Source organism: Anopheles coustani, unplaced genomic scaffold (genome assembly GCF_943734705.1).
Source record: "Anopheles coustani unplaced genomic scaffold, idAnoCousDA_361_x.2 U_78, whole genome shotgun sequence".
Classification (NCBI taxonomy): Eukaryota; Metazoa; Arthropoda; class Insecta; order Diptera; family Culicidae; genus Anopheles; species Anopheles coustani.
Genome location: NW_026525291.1, coordinates 1 through 17,284, shown reverse-complemented (window position 1 = coordinate 17,284; position 17,284 = coordinate 1). Strand labels below are relative to the sequence as shown.

Sequence of the window (17,284 nt, the reverse complement as noted above, 5' to 3'; positions counted from 1 at the left end):
GACGATGCAAAATGAGGTTTAGAAGGTGCTTAAAGTGACTTTAAAGAGAATGAGACGATGCAAAATGGTGTTTAGAAGGTGCTTAAAGTGACTTTAAAGAGAATGAGACGATGCAAAATGGTGTTTAGAAGGTGCTTTAAGTGACTTTAAAGAGAATGAGACGATGCAAAATGGTGTTTAGAAGGTGCTTGTTGCGACGATCGTTCGACACCCCAGGAGTGAGTGTTCCTACCCGATTGGGATCCTGCACCGTATAAAAGGGAAAGGCAGGGTCTCAATCGGGTAGTAGCGAAATAGAAGTACCAGTGATTAGTGCGATAAGAAAGTGAGTAAAGTGAGTAAAGCAAAGAACCACCGAAATTAGAAGGACAGAGGGGGAGAGGAGTAAGTAGCAAGGAAGAGTAATGTACATGTAAATAACATAAAATGTATGTAACATGTAAAATAAATAGTTTCAGAACCGCCCTTTTGGTTAAAGAAAATCATCCCAACAACTTCTGAAATCCTTCTCGGTGAAGAAAGAAAGGAGATGGAAGTGAAGCCAACGTGCCAGCTGTGTGACCGACCACAGGACGGGGCCATGATGGAGCATTGCTGTTTGTGCAATAAGTGGGAGCATGCCGAGTGTGCGGGACTGTTCGACGGGAACAAAGACCCCGATACAAAATACGTGTGCTCCAAGTGCAAGGACAAGCAGGAATCCACGGCCGCCAAGTTCCGTGAAGATCGAGGATCCGCCAGCTTAAAACCTTCCACGCGGTCGAGGAAGGGGTCAACGGCATCGACTAGGAGGAACGAACGGGGTACGGTTAAAAGTATCACCTCTACCTGCCTCTCAACGGATGTTAGAGAGCAGTTAAAGCTGATAGAAGAAGAAAGAAGCTTTAAAGAACGGGAGATACAGGAGCAGAGAGAGATGCTGCGTCGCAAGAACGAAGAGTCGGCCCGACAGTTGGAGGAAAAAAGAAAGCTCGCCGAAGAGGAGAACCTTCGTCGTGAGATAGAGATGAAGGCAGAGGCGGAACTCATCGCTCGAGAACAAAACGCTCGCCGAGAGTCACTGGAGAAGAAGCGAGAACTGATGCGCCAACTCTCTCTACCAAGCCGTTTAGGCACCGAGGACAGCTACAGTGAAAAGGTAGTATGCTGGCTTAGTACGAACAAAGGAATGAGTGAACAAAGGCCAAATTCGCACGAGGATGCCCTCTCCCGCTCCAGCTCAGCCTTTGAAAGGATGCCACGCGTCGCATCAAGCCCTGTGACAGAAATAAAGGGCAAAATGCAGTATGAAGGCAAGAACGGAGAAACTGGGGAGCTTACCGGGAAGCAGATCGCAACACGCCATGTGATCGGGAAGGATATTCCCTCTTTCTGCGGTGATCCCGAAGACTGGCCACTGTTTTACAGTTCCTTCATGGAATCAACGGAGACATGCGGATTCAGTAGCGCGGAAAACCTCATCAGACTGAAAAGGTGCCTAAAAGGGAATGCGCTAGAGCTAGTTAAAGAGCAACTAACGCTGAAAGAAAACGTGCAAGATGTGATAAAAACCCTAAAAATGGTGTATGGGAAACCAAGTTTGCTGATTCGCTCCCTAATGAACAAAATCCGGGATTTACCTCCACCAAAGCCGGACAAAATGCGAACTATGATAGAGTTTGGGCTAACCGTGAAAGCCCTAACAAACCACATGAGAGCCGCAGGACTAGTTGAGCATTTAAAAAATCCATCCCTACTCGAAGAGTTGGAAGATAAGCTACCGGGAGAGATGAAGCTGAACTGGGCCGCATTCCAAGAAGAAAAATCAGTGCAAGGGCTTGAAGGGTTCAGCCTATTTGCCTCGCGCATGGCCGAACGTGCGTGCTTAGTGACTAACGACCTTAAGGAAATTAGTAGAATAGGAGAAAAGAGAAGGAAAAATACGGCCGCATTAAATGCACACGACGCTCCGCCTAATTCTCAGCCAAACAAGCCACCACCACAGACCCAAATGCCAGTAAGAAAAACCTGTGCGGTGTGCCAGCGAGAAGGACATCGAGTTTACGAATGCGAGCAGTTCAAAGCGGCAACAGTGGACGAACGCTGGAACTTTGTCAAGTCGAAGTACCTCTGTAGGACGTGCCTGAATAACCATGGCAACTGGCCCTGCAAATCCTGGCGAGGCTGCGCGGTGGACGGGTGTCGCTTAAAACACCACACGCTCCTCCATCCCGCAGTAGCAGTTAGAGAAGCCGTAAGTCCCTGTGCAACGCACATTGATGAGATAAACTTGGTAAACCCTATGTTCCGAATACTCCCTGTTACTCTGTACCATGGCAACCTCTCTAAAACCATTTATGCTTTCTTTGATGAAGGATCGTCCTACTCCCTAATCGACGAATCCATAGCCAAAGAGTTGAAGGTGCACGGACAGAAGGCACCACTTACGCTACAATGGACAGGACATGTAACGAGGACGGAGTCTAATTCCGAGATAATAGGATTGCAAATTTCTGGACAAGGCCGAAACAAACAATATAAATTGGAAAACGTCAGGACCGTCAGCCAACTCATGCTCACACCGCAAACACTCGAATATGAAACTCTGAAGGAACAATTCCCTCACCTAAGAGGTCTACCCATACAAAACTATGAACAAGCGCAGCCACAACTACTCATTGGTCTGGACAATCTCCGACTGGGAGTGCCTCTAAAGCTGCGAGAAGGACGAACGGCGGAGCCGATTGCAGCTAAATGTCGGCTAGGTTGGTCAATCTACGGAGGATGGGCTACAAACACAACGCAATCAGCAAGGGTAAACTTTCATACTACACCTTGTACGGACTGCGATCAGGCGATGAACGAGCAGCTAAAGAAGTACTTCACGATGGAGGACCACGACGCCAGCATTTATTCCGGACTCCTGGACTCGGAAGATGAGAAACGTGCCCGTCGGTTACTGGTAGAAACAACTAGACGTGATGAGACAGGAAACCGCTTTGAAACGGGTCTTCTGTGGAACACGGATTACCCCAGCTTTCCCGACAGCTACCCCATGGCAGTAAGAAGAATGGAGTCGCTAGAAAGGAAATTCGAGAAAGCACCGGCACTGGAGGCAAAGGTACGAAAAACTATAGCCGAATACGAAACAAAAGGTTATGCGCATGTGGCGAGTCTCGACGAACTATCATCGGTTGAAATCGAGAAAGCCTTCTACTTGCCTCTGGGAGTGGTCCAAAATCCAAAAAAACCAGACAAGATTAGACTGATTTGGGACGCGGCTGCGAAGGTGAATGGCGTCTCGTTCAACTCGAGAATGCTGAAAGGACCCGACCTCTTGACACCGCTCACCCAAGTATTGGGTCGATTCAGACAGTATCCTGTGGCCGTGTCAGGGGACATTATGGAGATGTTCCATCAAATCAGGATCCGGCATCCTGATCGCCAATCGCAACGATTCGTCTACCGAAAGAAACCCTCCGACCCAGTGCAAGTATACGTGATGGACGTGGCGACTTTCGGGTCTACATGCTCACCCGTATCGGCACAATACGTAAAGAATCTGAACGCCCAGGAGCAGGAGAAGGAGTTTCCGGACGCCACTAATGCTATCCTTCACAACCATTACGTAGACGACTATCTTCAAAGCTTCAAGACAGTGGAGGAAGCGCTGAGAATCGTGAAGGAAGTAAAACTGGTGCACTCTAAAGGAGGCTTTACGCTCCGGCGATTCCTTTCCAACTCGTCAGCTGTACTACAAGTTATCGGAGACCCATTGGAAGAATCAACTAAAGACCTTATGCTGGAACAAGGGAAAAACACCGAGTCGGTGTTAGGAATGAAATGGAAGATAGATGAAGACGTCTTCACATTCTCCTTCTCCTCGAGTGAGAGCATCCAGCATATTCTTCAAGCCAAGCATATCCCTACGAAAAGAGAGGTGCTGAAGGTCGTGATGAGTCTGTTTGATCCCATGGGCCTCGTGTCCTTCTTTCTAGTCCATGGAAAGATACTTATTCAGGACATCTGGACAAAAGGAACAGACTGGGACGAGCAAATAACCACTGATCTATGCCAACGATGGTGGGAGTGGACCAACCTTTTCCCAGATCTAGGGAAAATACAAATATCGAGAAGCTACTTCGGGACCGGGTATCGAGAGGATGCCGAGCTACAACTGCACGTATTCGTGGACGCAAGCGAAGCAGCGTACTGTGCGGTAGCCTACTTCCGGATAGAAAACAGCGGAAAATTCCAAGTTGGACTTGTAGGCGGAAAGACAAAGGTAGCCCCACTCAAGACAGTCTCGATACCTAAACTCGAACTGAAAGCCGCAGTCCTAGGATGTCGGTTACTTGCGAGGATAAAGGAGCAACATACCCTCACGATACACCGACAGTGCCTGTGGAGTGACGCCGGTGTCTGCCTAGCCTGGATAAAATCGGCAAATCCCCGACGTTATCAGCAGTTCGTTTCGGTACGAGTTGGAGAAATATTAACCACAACGAACCCTCAAGAATGGAGGTGGGTGCCTTCAAAGCAAAACGTGGCGGATCTGGCGACGAAGTGGAACAACGGCCCCGATCTGAGTATGGAGAACCCCTGGTTCGTAGGACCACAATTCCTGCACGAACCAGAGGATAGTTGGCCAGAGAAACGGTCAGTTTCCGACACCAACGAGGAAGTAAGAGCGATACACCTGCATGCCCGACCAACAAAAACACAACCGATGGACTTCTCGCGGTTCAGCTGCTGGGGAAAACTACTTAGAGTCACAGCGTACATCATCCGCTACATGGACAACCTGGGACGCAAAGGTGATAACAAACCACTAGAGCTCGGTTTGCTCCAACAAGCTGAACTTAGGAAAGCAGAATTGGCATTATGGAAGAATGCCCAGAAGGATGCGTTCCCCGACGAGATAGCTGAGCTGAGTACAACGAAGGGCAATCCCGAGGGAAGACACAATGTTGTCCCTAAATCCAGTCCCATCTACAAGAAGTGGCCTTTCCTGGACGATGATGGAGTTTTAAGGACGAGAGGACGAGTCGGAGCATCTATCCATTCAAATTTTGACGCTAGGTACCCAGCTATACTCCCGAAAAATAATTATATTTCATTCTTAATTGTAGATTGGTACCACTTAAAATACCGGCATGCCAACAGGGAGACAATAGTGAACGAAATTCGCCAACACCTGGATATCCCCAATCTCCGAGCGCTTACAAAGAAGGTTGCCGATGCCTGCGCGTATTGCAAGGTGATGAGGGCTTCCCCAAAACCGCCGCCGATGGCACCACTCCCCAAAATGCGCCTAGCCGCGTTCACTAGACCATTTAGTTATACGGGATTAGACTACTTTGGACCCGTGCTAGTACGAGTAGGGCGCAGGCAGGAAAAACGCTGGGTAGCGTTATTCACCTGCCTTACGGTTAGGGCTATACACCTAGAAGTAGTCCATTCGCTAAGTGCAGAATCATGTGTTATGGCCGTGAAACGCTTCATGGCCAGAAAAGGGATACCGCTAGAGTTCTGGACGGACAATGCAACCTGCTTCCAAGGAGCTAGCAAGGAGCTGCAAGCAGAGATTCGGGACGCCCTTGCCGTATCCTTTACTACACCTACGACAAGCTGGAACTTTATTCCGCCCGCGACTCCACACATGGGAGGAGCGTGGGAGAGGATGGTCAGGTCGGTAAAAACCGCATGCGGAGCGGTACAAGGCACATCCAGGAAACCAGACGACGAGACCCTAGAAACTTTGCTCCTCGAATCCGAAGCATTAATTAATTCCAGGCCTCTGACTTACATTCCCTTGGAATCAGCCGATCAGGAAGCTCTAACACCAAACCATTTTCTATTAGGTAGTTCTAACGGAACGAAACCAATCCCATCGCCGAACCTAGACCAGAGGGCAACACTTAGGAGCAGTTGGAAGCTAGCTAGGTACTTAACCGACCAGTTCTGGCAGAGGTGGCTAAAAGAATATCTACCCGTGATAACAAGAAGGAGTAAGTGGTTTGACGAGGTGGAGGATTTAAAGCCAGGAAAATTAGTACTAATAGTGGAAGGTACTGGGAGAGACCAGTGGGTGAGAGGAAGAATCGAAAAGATAGTGGTCGGAAAAGACGGACGCGCTAGGGAGGCTTTAGTTCGTACGTCGAACGGCCTGAAAAGAAGATCAGCAACCAGGCTTGCTGTTTTGGACGTCTTGAGGGACGGTGAACCCAACCCAATGAAGTAGAAGATAGGGTGAGTTCACGGGCGGGGGTATGTTGCGACGATCGTTCGACACCCCAGGAGTGAGTGTTCCTACCCGATTGGGATCCTGCACCGTATAAAAGGGAAAGGCAGGGTCTCAATCGGGTAGTAGCGAAATAGAAGTACCAGTGATTAGTGCGATAAGAAAGTGAGTAAAGTGAGTAAAGCAAAGAACCACCGAAATTAGAAGGACAGAGGGGGAGAGGAGTAAGTAGCAAGGAAGAGTAATGTACATGTTAATAACATAAAATGTATGTAACATGTAAAATAAATAGTTTCAGAACCGCCCTTTTGGTTAAAGAAAATCATCCCAACAGTGCTAAAGTGACTTTAAAGAGAATGAGACGATGCAAAATGGTGTTTAGAAGGTGCTTAAAGTGACTTTAAAGAGAATGAGACGATGCAAAATGGTGTTTAGAAGGTGCTTAAAGTGACTTTAAAGAGAATGAGACGATGCAAAATGAGGTTAAGAAGGTGCTTAAAGTGACTTTAAAGAGAATGAGACGATGCAAAATGGTGTTTAGAAGGTGCTTAAAGTGACTTTAAAGAGAATGAGACGATGCAAAATGGTGTTTAGAAGGTGCTTAAAGTGACTTTAAAGAGAATGAGACGATGCAAAATGGTGTTTAGAAGGTGCTTAAAGTGACTTTAAAGAGAATGAGACGATGCAAAATGAGGTTAAGAAGGTGCTTAAAGTGACTTTAAAGAGAATGAGACGATGCAAAATGGTGTTTAGAAGGTGCTTAAAGTGACTTTAAAGAGAATGAGACGATGCAAAATGGTGTTTAGAAGGTGCTTAAAGTGACTTTAAAGAGAATGAGACGATGCAAAATGAGGTTTAGAAGGTGCTTAAAGTGACTTTAAAGAGAATGAGACGATGCAAAATGAGGTTTTAAAGGTGCTTAAAGTGACTTTAAAGAGAATGAGACGATGCAAAATGAGGTTTAGAAGGTGCTTAAAGTGACTTTAAAGAGAATGAGACGATGCAAAATGGTGTTTAGAAGGTGCTTTAAGTGACTTTAAAGAGAATGAGACGATGCAAAATGAGGTTTAGAAGGTGCTTTAAGTGACTTTAAAGAGAATGAGACGATGCAAAATGAGGTTAAGAAGGTGCTTTAAGTGACATTAAAGAGAATGAGACGATGCAAAATGGTGTTTAGAAGGTGCTTAAAGTGACTTTAAAGAGAATGAGACGATGCAAAATGGTGTTTAGAAGGTGCTTAAAGTGACTTTAAAGAGAATGAGACGATGCAAAATGGTGTTTAGAAGGTGCTTAAAGTGACTTTAAAGAGAATGAGACGATGCAAAATGAGGTTTTAAAGGTGCTTAAAGTGACTTTAAAGAGAATGAGACGATGCAAAATGAGGTTTAGAAGGTGCTTAAAGTGACTTTAAAGAGAATGAGACGATGCAAAATGGTGTTTAGAAGGTGCTTAAAGTGACTTTAAAGAGAATGAGACGATGCAAAATGGTGTTTAGAAGGTGCTTAAAGTGACTTTAAAGAGAATGAGACGATGCAAAATGGTGTTTAGAAGGTGCTTAAAGTGACTTTAAAGAGAATGAGACGATGCAAAATGAGGTTTAGAAGGTGCTTAAAGTGACTTTAAAGAGAATGAGACAATGCAAAATGGTGTTTAGAAGGTGCTTAAAGTGACTTTAAAGAGAATGAGACGATGCAAAATGGTATTTAGAAGGTGCTTAAAGTGACTTTAAAGAGAATGAGACGATGCAAAATGGTGTTTAGAAGGTGCTTAAAGTGACTTTAAAGAGAATGATACGATGCAAAATGAGGTTAAGAAGGTGCTTTAAGTGACTTTAAAGAGAATGAGACGATGCAAAATGAGGTTTAGAAGGTGCTTAAAGTGCCTTTAAAGAGAATGAGACGATGCAAAATGAGGTTTAGAAGGTGCTTAAAGTGACTTTAAAGAGAATGAGACGATGCAAAATGAGGTTAAGAAGGTGCTTTAAGTGACTTTAAAGAGAATGAGACGATGCAAAATGGTATTTAGAAGGTGCTTAAAGTGACTTTAAAGAGAATGAGACGATGCAAAATGGTGTTTAGAAGGTGCTTAAAGTGACTTTAAAGAGAATGAGACGATGCAAAATTAGGTTTTAAAGGTGCTTAAAGTGACTTTAAAGAGAATGAGACGATGCAAAATGGTGTTTAGAAGGTGCTTAAAGTGACTTTAAAGAGAATGAGACGATGCAAAATGAGGTTAAGAAGGTGCTTAAAGTGACTTTAAAGAGAATGAGACGATGCAAAATGGTGTTTAGAAGGTGCTTAAAGTGACTTTAAAGAGAATGAGACGATGCAAAATGAGGTTTTAAAGGTGCTTAAAGTGACTTTAAAGAGAATGAGACGATGCAAAATGAGGTTTAGAAGGTGCTTAAAGTGACTTTAAAGAGAATGAGACGATGCAAAATGGTGTTTAGAAGGTGCTTAAAGTGACTTTAAAGAGAATGAGACGATGCAAAATGAGGTTTAGAAGGTGCTTTAAGTGACTTTAAAGAGAATGAGACGATGCAAAATGAGGTTTAGAAGGTGCTTAAAGTGACTTTAAAGAGAATGAGACGATGCAAAATGGTGTTTAGAAGGTGCTTAAAGTGACTTTAAAGAGAATGAGACGATGCAAAATGGTGTTTAGAAGGTGCTTAAAGTGACTTTAAAGAGAATGAGACGATGCAAAATGGTGTTTAGAAGGTGCTTAAAGTGACTTTAAAGAGAATGAGACGATGCAAAATGAGGTTTAGAAGGTGCTTAAAGTGACTTTAAAGAGAATGAGACGATGCAAAATGGTGTTTAGAAGGTGCTTAAAGTGACTTTAAAGAGAATGAGACGATGCAAAATGGTGTTTAGAAGGTGCTTAAAGTGACTGTACGATATTGCGACGCCTAAAGGTAGGCCACAGAACTCTACAAGGTTCTGAACAGTTAGGAATTTTGAATTTAATGAAACCCTACAAGTACCAGTTTATCATAACCTGCTGTTCAAAAATAACGGTTAATTGATAACAGTGTCTCCGGTCTTAGACATCGCTAGCACAACATTTGTGACGTAACTAAAGGCGTTCAGAAAACCAAATAAACCCAACTTGAGAAAAAACCACTGGTGTTTGTTAGGCTCTGTCCCCAACATACTTAGCATTATAATCCACAGAAAGTCCCTGGCGGGTAGCGATCTGTGGACACTATATTGCGTTCTCTGGTACCGTTGGACAAACCCAGATTTTTGAAACCATTTTCTTCTTTTCTCTATCCACCTGTTGAGTAACGAGTTCCGGAGTAGGCCGTACCCTACATTTTGGTCCTTCGAACCGGATCGGCGCAACGAACCTATCGTGCGCAGATTATTTCATACATTCGTCGTCGGAAGAGGAACTTTCGTCAACCGGACGGGTTGATTGAACATCGGTGGCAGACCACGGACACCACACGAGGCCGATCCAGTGCGCATCGGTGCCTCAAGGGGAGAGAACCCAAGTCGGGAGTTCTCTTCAGTGGATCAGTCCAGCGCTTCGTGCCCAGCGTTTGTTCAACCCAGCGTCTACAGGAATCGTGTATCAACCGGACGGGTTGATTTTCCATCGGTGGCAGACCACGACACCACACGAGGCCGATCCAGTGCGCATCGGGGCCTCACGGGAAGATAACTCAAGGTGTGAGTTTCCTTCGGTGGTACCGTCCAGCGTCTCATCGCCACGAGAAGTTTATTCAGCGTGATTGTGAGTACCAGTCCAGAGTGTCGTAGCAGTCGACGCTGACAAAACAGTGAAGTGAAAAAGTGAAAAGTGCAACAGACTAACTAATAGTCACAATGAACACTCGCAGTAAAGTGATGCATACCCCGCCACCAGGGAGTGACAATTCAGACGAAGCGGCTACGGAAGCCACGGTGGAACAGTGCGCGAGTGACCACGTGACGGAAACAACCCCACAGCACGTGTCACCAAAACCGTCGACGTCATCGCCAGGTAATCGTGAGTTGGCCGTGTTGCGGGCAAAAATGAAGCTGGCATATCGTCAACTTATGCAGCTTCAGCCGGACATCACCAACAACAAACTCCCTCCGGCCACTGCGCGGGTGCACTTACGCACATTACGGGAACTTCAAGGCACCCACGGCAGGATTATGCAGCACATCATAGATCTCCTGCCAGATGACCTCGAAGTCGACATGGACGCCGACGATGCCTTCCGGAAGATCCACACCACCTGCACAGCCATTCTGGAGGCACAGCTGGACGAAACGCCAACAACGTCAGCAGCTCCGGCAACTTCGGCAGCGCATCACCTCAGTGTCCCGATGCCAACCTTTGACGGACGTTACGAAGAGTGGCCCAAATTCAAGGCCATGTTCCTCGACATCATGGGAAGGACACCTGTTTCGGATGCAGCAAAGTTACACCACCTGAACAAGGCACTCACCGGAAAGGCAGCAGGGATAATTAACGCAGCAATGGTGAGCAGCAACAACTACAAGAGTGCCTGGGAGGTGCTAGAAAAGCGGTTCGCGAACCCGAGAGCAATCGTCGACAAGCACATTGCTGGGTTACTGCAACTTAAACCCGTGCAACGCGAATCAGCCAGCGAACTTCGATCACTAGTAGAAACGTGTAAGGGTCACGTTGATGGGTTGCAGTTCTTAGAGAAGAACATCGATGAAACCAGCAACCTCATCATCACCCACATCCTCGCGTCGTGTATGGACTCCAGCACTCGTAAGGCATGGGAGCTTACATTGCAGCACGGCGAGTTTCCGGATTTGTTCCGTACGTTCGACTACATCACGCGACAATGTGAAGTGTTGGAGAGCTGCGCAGCAGGCAATACGGACAAACCATCTCGTCCAAAGCCGGCTCCTACTAAAGCGTTCACGTCGACCGTTACTCCATCACCGACCGCAACGTGTGTGATGTGCCTGGGTCACCATATGCTCAGCAAGTGCGCGGATTTCATAGCCCTATCGCTACCAGACAAACGGGACAAGCTCCGAAGTTGGAAACGTTGTTTCAACTGTTTCGGAGCCGGTCATCTCAACAAAAGGTGCCCATCGAAGTGGACGTGTCGTCGGTGCCAGCAGAAACATCACACCTTGCTCCACGACGAAGGGACTAGTGCCGCCAGCGAGATCCGTCAAGAACAGCCAACATCTGCAGCAGAACATCGTACAGCTACAATATCGCTTCACACGGCGATACCATCGACAGTGTTGCTGTCAACCGTCATGTTGTACATCACTGACAGCGCAGGGAAGAACCATGCTGCAAGGGCTCTCTTGGACAGTGGAGCACAGTCCAACTTCATTACGGGAAGGTTGGCGCAGTTCTTAAACCTACCTCGGAAGTCGGTGAGCATTCCGCTGTCGGGGATTGGTGGCAGCCAAGCGACGAACGTAAAGTCATCAGTACGAGCCACCATCCAGTCGCGCTGTTCATCATTTTCGACATCGCTGGAGATGCTGGTACTGCCCAAGCTGTCAGCAGATGTGCCGGCCCATCGTATACACCACAGCCAGTGGACGATTCCAGCAACCTGCGTCTTGGCTGACCCAACATTCCACAAGCCTGGTGGAATCGATATCATCCTGGGTGCGGCGTGCTTCTACGAGCTTTTAAAAACCGGACGCATCTCACTTGGAGAGGGTATGCCGTCACTCCAAGAAACAGCATTTGGGTGGGTTGTAAGTGGCACAGCGCAGATAGCAGAGCAGTCGTTGCCAGTGGTGTGTTCAGTCGCCATACACACCAACGAGCTGACTACGATGATGAGGAAATTCTTCGCAATAGAAGACGTAGGCAGTTTCCCTAGCTGGAGTATTGAGGAGAGAGCCTGTGAGGACCACTACGCGGCCACTACAAGCAGAGACCAAGCCGGCCGATATGTCGTCCGACTTCCGAGAAAGTCTGACATGATCGGGAAACTAGGTGACTCGCGGACGATCGCCCTCCATCGGTTTTTGGCTATCGAGAGACGTATGCAGCGAGAACCCGAAACAAAAAGGGCATACGTGGAGTTCATGGCCGAATACCTCCGCTTAGGCCACATGACAAAGGTGGCAGCAACAGTTGATAGTCGGGAAACATTCTACCTCCCACACCATCCTGTTTTTAAGGCCGACAGCACCACCACGAAGTGTCGGGTTGTGTTCGACGCATCCAGCAAGTCATCGACAGGAGTGTCGTTGAATGATACGCTGATGATCGGACCAACAATTCAACAAGATGCTACATCGATCCTGATGCGATTCAGAACTCATCAAATTGCACTGACAGGAGATGTGGCAAAAATGTACCGCCAAGTATGGGTACATCCCAGCGATCGCGCCCTACAGCGCATTCTGTGGCGAGCTTCACCCCATGATCCCATCGAAGAATATGAGCTGAATACTGTAACTTATGGAACCGCATCTGCACCATTCCTTGCGGTGAGATCTCTGCAACAAACAGTATTGGATCATGGGAGTGAGTTTCCAATAGCAGCAGCTCGGTTCGCTGACTTTTACGTGGATGACTTTGTGTCTGGAGCTGATTCACCCGAGGCTGCTCAAACCTTGCAACAACAAACCGAACAACTGTTTGCCAAAGGTGGATTTGAGCTGCGGAAATGGGCATCAAACGAGGAAGCGGTGTTGCATCATGTGGACCAACAAAGCCGAGCATCCAGCCCATATCCCAACGACGATGACGACGGATCGTTGGCGACACTTGGAATCATATGGGATACGTCAGCGGACACTCTGCGCTTCAAAGTCCAAGCCCCTGATGTCAACAAAGATGCAACCAAACGCAAGGTATTGTCCACCATTGGGAAGATCTACGATCCGGTAGGGTTTGTTGACCCAGTGAAGGCGGTTGCCAAGCAACTTCTTCAACGTGTATGGACTCTGAAACACGTCAACCAACAACCCTGGGGATGGGATGCTGAACTTCCGCTGCAGCTACGAACGGAATGGCTCAACTTTCTTGAGCAAATGCATTACCTTCACAACATCAGCATTCCGCGAGTCGCCATTAGATCTTCAGTGACCACCATCCAATACCACGTCTTCTGCGATGCTTCGGAGAAAGGATATGGAGCATGCTGCTACATCCGTAGTTGCGATGCCCAGGGACATGGCACAATGGAGCTCTTCGCCTCAAAAACCAAAGTGACGCCCCTCAATAGCAAGCACTCTATCGCTCGGCTTGAACTGTGCGCAGCTCAGTTGGCCAGCTTGCTATTCGACCGAGTAAGGACTGCGGTAAACCCAGGATCTCTGGCAGTCTTCTGGACAGACTCCATGACTGTGGTACATTGGCTGCGAGCATCACCAAACTCCTGGAAGCCATATGTTGCCAACCGGGTATCGCAGGTGCAACAATTGACGGAAGGTTGCACGTGGCGTCACATCGCAGGAGTCGACAACCCGGCTGATCTTGCTTCCAGAGGATGTTTGGGCAAAGATCTCCTCTCCAGTACCCTATGGTGGCAGGGTCCTTCCTGGATGAGCCTGCCAGAAGATCAATGGCCTCCACCACTGCTTGCGACACCAGATCCGTCAGTGCAAGCAGAGCAGCGAGTAGCAGTTGTGGCATGCGCTGCCATTGAGCTGCCAGCTCACCGCATATTTACACTCTTTTCATCGTATTCTAAGCTGCGACGGATGACAGCGTACTGGGTTCAGTATTGGAACCGATGCACCAAACGCCGGTCGTACGAGAACCCCGGCCTGACGACGAAGGATTTGACGGATGCAGAAGAAGTGCTGTGCCGCTTGGCTCAACGAGACCACCTGCAGCAAGAAATCAAGGCCTTGCAGCAGAAGAAACCCGTTCCTGCGTCGTCCCCGCTTAGATGGTTGCATCCGCAACTGGGAGCTGACGGAATCATCCGAGTTGGAGGACGTTTGTCCAATTCACCGCTAGCGGAGGATGTTAAGCATCCACTAGTTGTTCCGGCCAGCCATCCATTCGCTCGTCTGCTGATGGAACATTTTCATAAACAATTACTTCACGCGGGACCGACTCTGATGCTAAACACGTGCAGACAACGCTTCTGGATTACAAGTGGCCGAAATCTCGCCCGGAAGGTATTTCACCAGTGCCACACCTGCTTCCGCGCCCGACCATCGTCGTCAGCAACTATAATGGCTGACCTCCCGGCTGTCCGAGTAACACCGGCCCCTCCTTTTTCGATCTCCGGTGTTGACTACTGTGGTCCAGTGTTCCTGAAAGGTGGCCACCGACGGGCGGCGCCCGTGAAGGCATACGTCGCCATATTTGTATGCTTCACCACCCGTGCCGTACACATCGAGCTGGTGTCAAACCTGACAACGGAAGCATTTATAGCAGCATTACGACGGTTTGTGTCTCGTCGTGGTTTGCCATTGGAGTTACACTCGGACAACGCGACGAACTTCAAGGGAGCAGCAAACAAGCTGAACGAGTTGTACAAGCTGTTGCGTACAACTGAGCACCAGCAGAGCATTCAAGCTTGGACACTAGAACGCAAAATTTCATGGAAGTTCATCCCACCAAGAGCTCCTCACTTCGGTGGACTGTGGGAAGCCGCCGTCAAAACCATGAAGTACCACCTAGTGCGCGTTTTAGGAACGACATCACTTTCGTATGAGGACATGTCTACGCTGCTGGACGAGATAGAATGCTGTGTCAACTCCCGACCTATAACATCGATGTCAGATGACCCACACGATATGACAGCCCTCACTCCTGGACATTTCCTGGTTGGAACGAACCTACAGCTTGTTCCGGACCACTGCTTGCTGTACGAAGCCGAAAACCGGTTGAACCACTGGCGTCATGTTCAACAACTTCGCCAGCACTTTTGGAACCGTTGGCAGAAGGAGTATTTACAACAACTGCAGGCGCGTTCTAAATGGACAAAGGAAGGTACAACCACAGTAACGCCAGGAACGTTAGTTATAATTAAGGAAGATAATGTGCCTTCGGCGTGTTGGCCATTAGCACGCGTAACCGAGGAGCATCCTGGAAAGGATGGCAAAGCGCGTGTCTTTACATTGCGTACAAGTAAGGGAAGTACAGTGACTAGGCCATTGGTAAAGCTGTGTGTATTACCAAAAGCAAACAGTTAAAATTATTCAATTTTAAGGTGGCAGAATGTACGATATTGCGACGCCTAAAGGTAGGCCACAGAACTCTACAAGGTTCTGAACAGTTAGGAATTTTGAATTTAACGAAACCCTACAAGTACCAGTTTATGATAACCTGCTGTTCAAAAATAACGGTTAATTGATAACAGTGTCACCGGTCTTAGACATCGCTAACACAACATTTGTGACGTAAGTAAAGGCGTTCAGAAAACCAAATATATGCAACTTGAGAAAAACCTACTGGTGTTTGTTAGGCTCTGTCCCCAACATACCTAGCAGTATAATCCACAGAAAGTCCCTGGCGGGTAGCGATCTGTGGACACTATATTGCGTTCTCTGGTACCGTTGGACAAACCCAGATTTTTGAAACCATTTTCTTCTTTTCTCTATCCACCTGTTGAGTAACAAGTTCCGGAGTAGGCCGTACCCTACAGTGACTTTAAAGAGAATGAGACGATGCAAAATGGTGTTTAGAAGGTGCTTAAAGTGACTTTAAAGAGAATGAGACGATGCAAAATGGTGTTTAGAAGGTGCTTAAAGTGACTTTAAAGAGAATGGGACGATGCAAAATGGTGTTTAGAAGGTGCTTAAAGTGACTTTAAAGAGAATGAGACGATGCAAAATGGTGTTTAGAAGGTGCTTAAAGTGACTTTAAACAGAATGAGACGATGCAAAATGGTGTTTAGAAGGTGCTTAAAGTGACTTTAAAGAGAATGAGACGATGCAAAATGAGGTTAAGAAGGTGCTTAAAGTGACTTTAAAGAGAATGAGACGATGCAAAATGGTGTTTAGAAGGTGCTTAAAGTGACTTTAAAGAGAATGAGACGATGCAAAATGAGGTTTAGAAGGTGCTTAAAGTGACTTTAAAGAGAATGAGACGATGCAAAATGGTGTTTAGAAGGTTCTTAAAGTGACTTTAAAGAGAATGAGACGATGCAAAATGGTGTTTAGAAGGTGCTTAAAGTGACTTTAAAGAGAATGAGACGATGCAAAATGAGGTTTAGAAGGTGCTTAAAGTGACTTTAAAGAGAATGAGACGATGCAAAATGGTGTTTAGAAGGTGCTTAAAGTGACTTTAAAGAGAATGAGACGATGCAAAATGGTGTTTAGAAGGTGCTTAAAGTGACTTTAAAGAGAATGAGACGATGCAAAATGGTGTTTAGAAGGTGCTTAAAGTGACTTTAAAGAGAATGAGACGAAGGAAAATGGTGTTTAGAAGGTGCTTAAAGTGACTTTAAAGAGAATGAGACGATGCAAAATGGTGTTTAGAAGGTGCTTAAAGTGACTTTAAAGAGAATGAGACGATGCAAAATGGTGTTTAGAAGGTGCTTTAAGTGACTTTAAAGAGAATGAGACGATGCAAAATGGTGTTTAGAAGGTGCTTAAAGTGACTTTAAAGAGAATGAGACGATGCAAAATGAGGTTTAGAAGGTGCTTAAAGTGACTTTAAAGAGAATGAGACGATGCAAAATGAGGTTAAGAAGGTGCTTAAAGTGACTTTAAAGAGAATGAGACGATGCAAAATGAGGTTAAGAAGGTGCTTAAAGTGACTTTAAAGAGAATGAGACGATGCAAAATGGTGTTTAGAAGGTGCTTAAAGTGACTTTAAAGAGAATGAGACGATGCAAAATGAGGTTTAGAAGGTGCTTAAAGTGACTTTAAAGAGAATGAGACGATGCAAAATGAGTTTAGAAGGTGCTTAAAGTGACTTTAAAGAGAATGAGACGATGCAAAATGAGGTTAAGAAGGTGCTTAAAGTGACTTTAAAGAGAATGAGACGATGCAAAATGGTGTTTAGAAGGTGCTTAAAGTGACTTTAAAGAGAATGAGACGATGCAAAATGGTGTTTAGAAGGTGCTTAAAGTGACTTTAAAGAGAATGAGACGATGCAAAATGGTGTTTAGAAGGTGCTTAAAGTGACTTTAAAGAGAATGAG

At 46.5% G+C, this 17,284-nt stretch overlaps 2 protein-coding genes across 2 annotated transcripts; both read left to right on the top strand.

Moving 5' to 3' along the window:
- Positions 1 to 583: 583 nt before the first annotated feature.
- Positions 584 to 5,310, top strand: LOC131271159 (uncharacterized). The gene is made up of 2 exons (XM_058272547.1): positions 584 to 5,061; positions 5,112 to 5,310. The coding sequence occupies exons 1-2, from the start codon at positions 584 to 586 to the stop codon at positions 5,308 to 5,310; spliced, it is 4,677 nt and encodes a 1,558-aa protein (XP_058128530.1).
- A 4,743-nt stretch (positions 5,311 to 10,053) lies between these two features.
- On the top strand, positions 10,054 to 15,265 carry LOC131271157 (uncharacterized; the record flags this gene model as incomplete). Its single annotated transcript, XM_058272546.1, has 1 exon — positions 10,054 to 15,265. A coding segment is annotated over exon 1 (5,212 nt), but the record flags the coding sequence as incomplete, so codon positions are not given.
- Positions 15,266 to 17,284: the final 2,019 nt, after the last annotated feature.

Coding starts and splice junctions, on each gene's coding strand:
- LOC131271159 (XM_058272547.1), top strand. CDS start 584: ATGGAGCATTGCTGTTTGTGCAATAAGTGGGAGCATGCCGAGTGTGCG. Junction 5,062..5,111: donor CATTCAAATTTTGACGCTAG/GTACCCAGCTAT, acceptor TCTTAATTGTAG/ATTGGTACCACTTAAAATAC.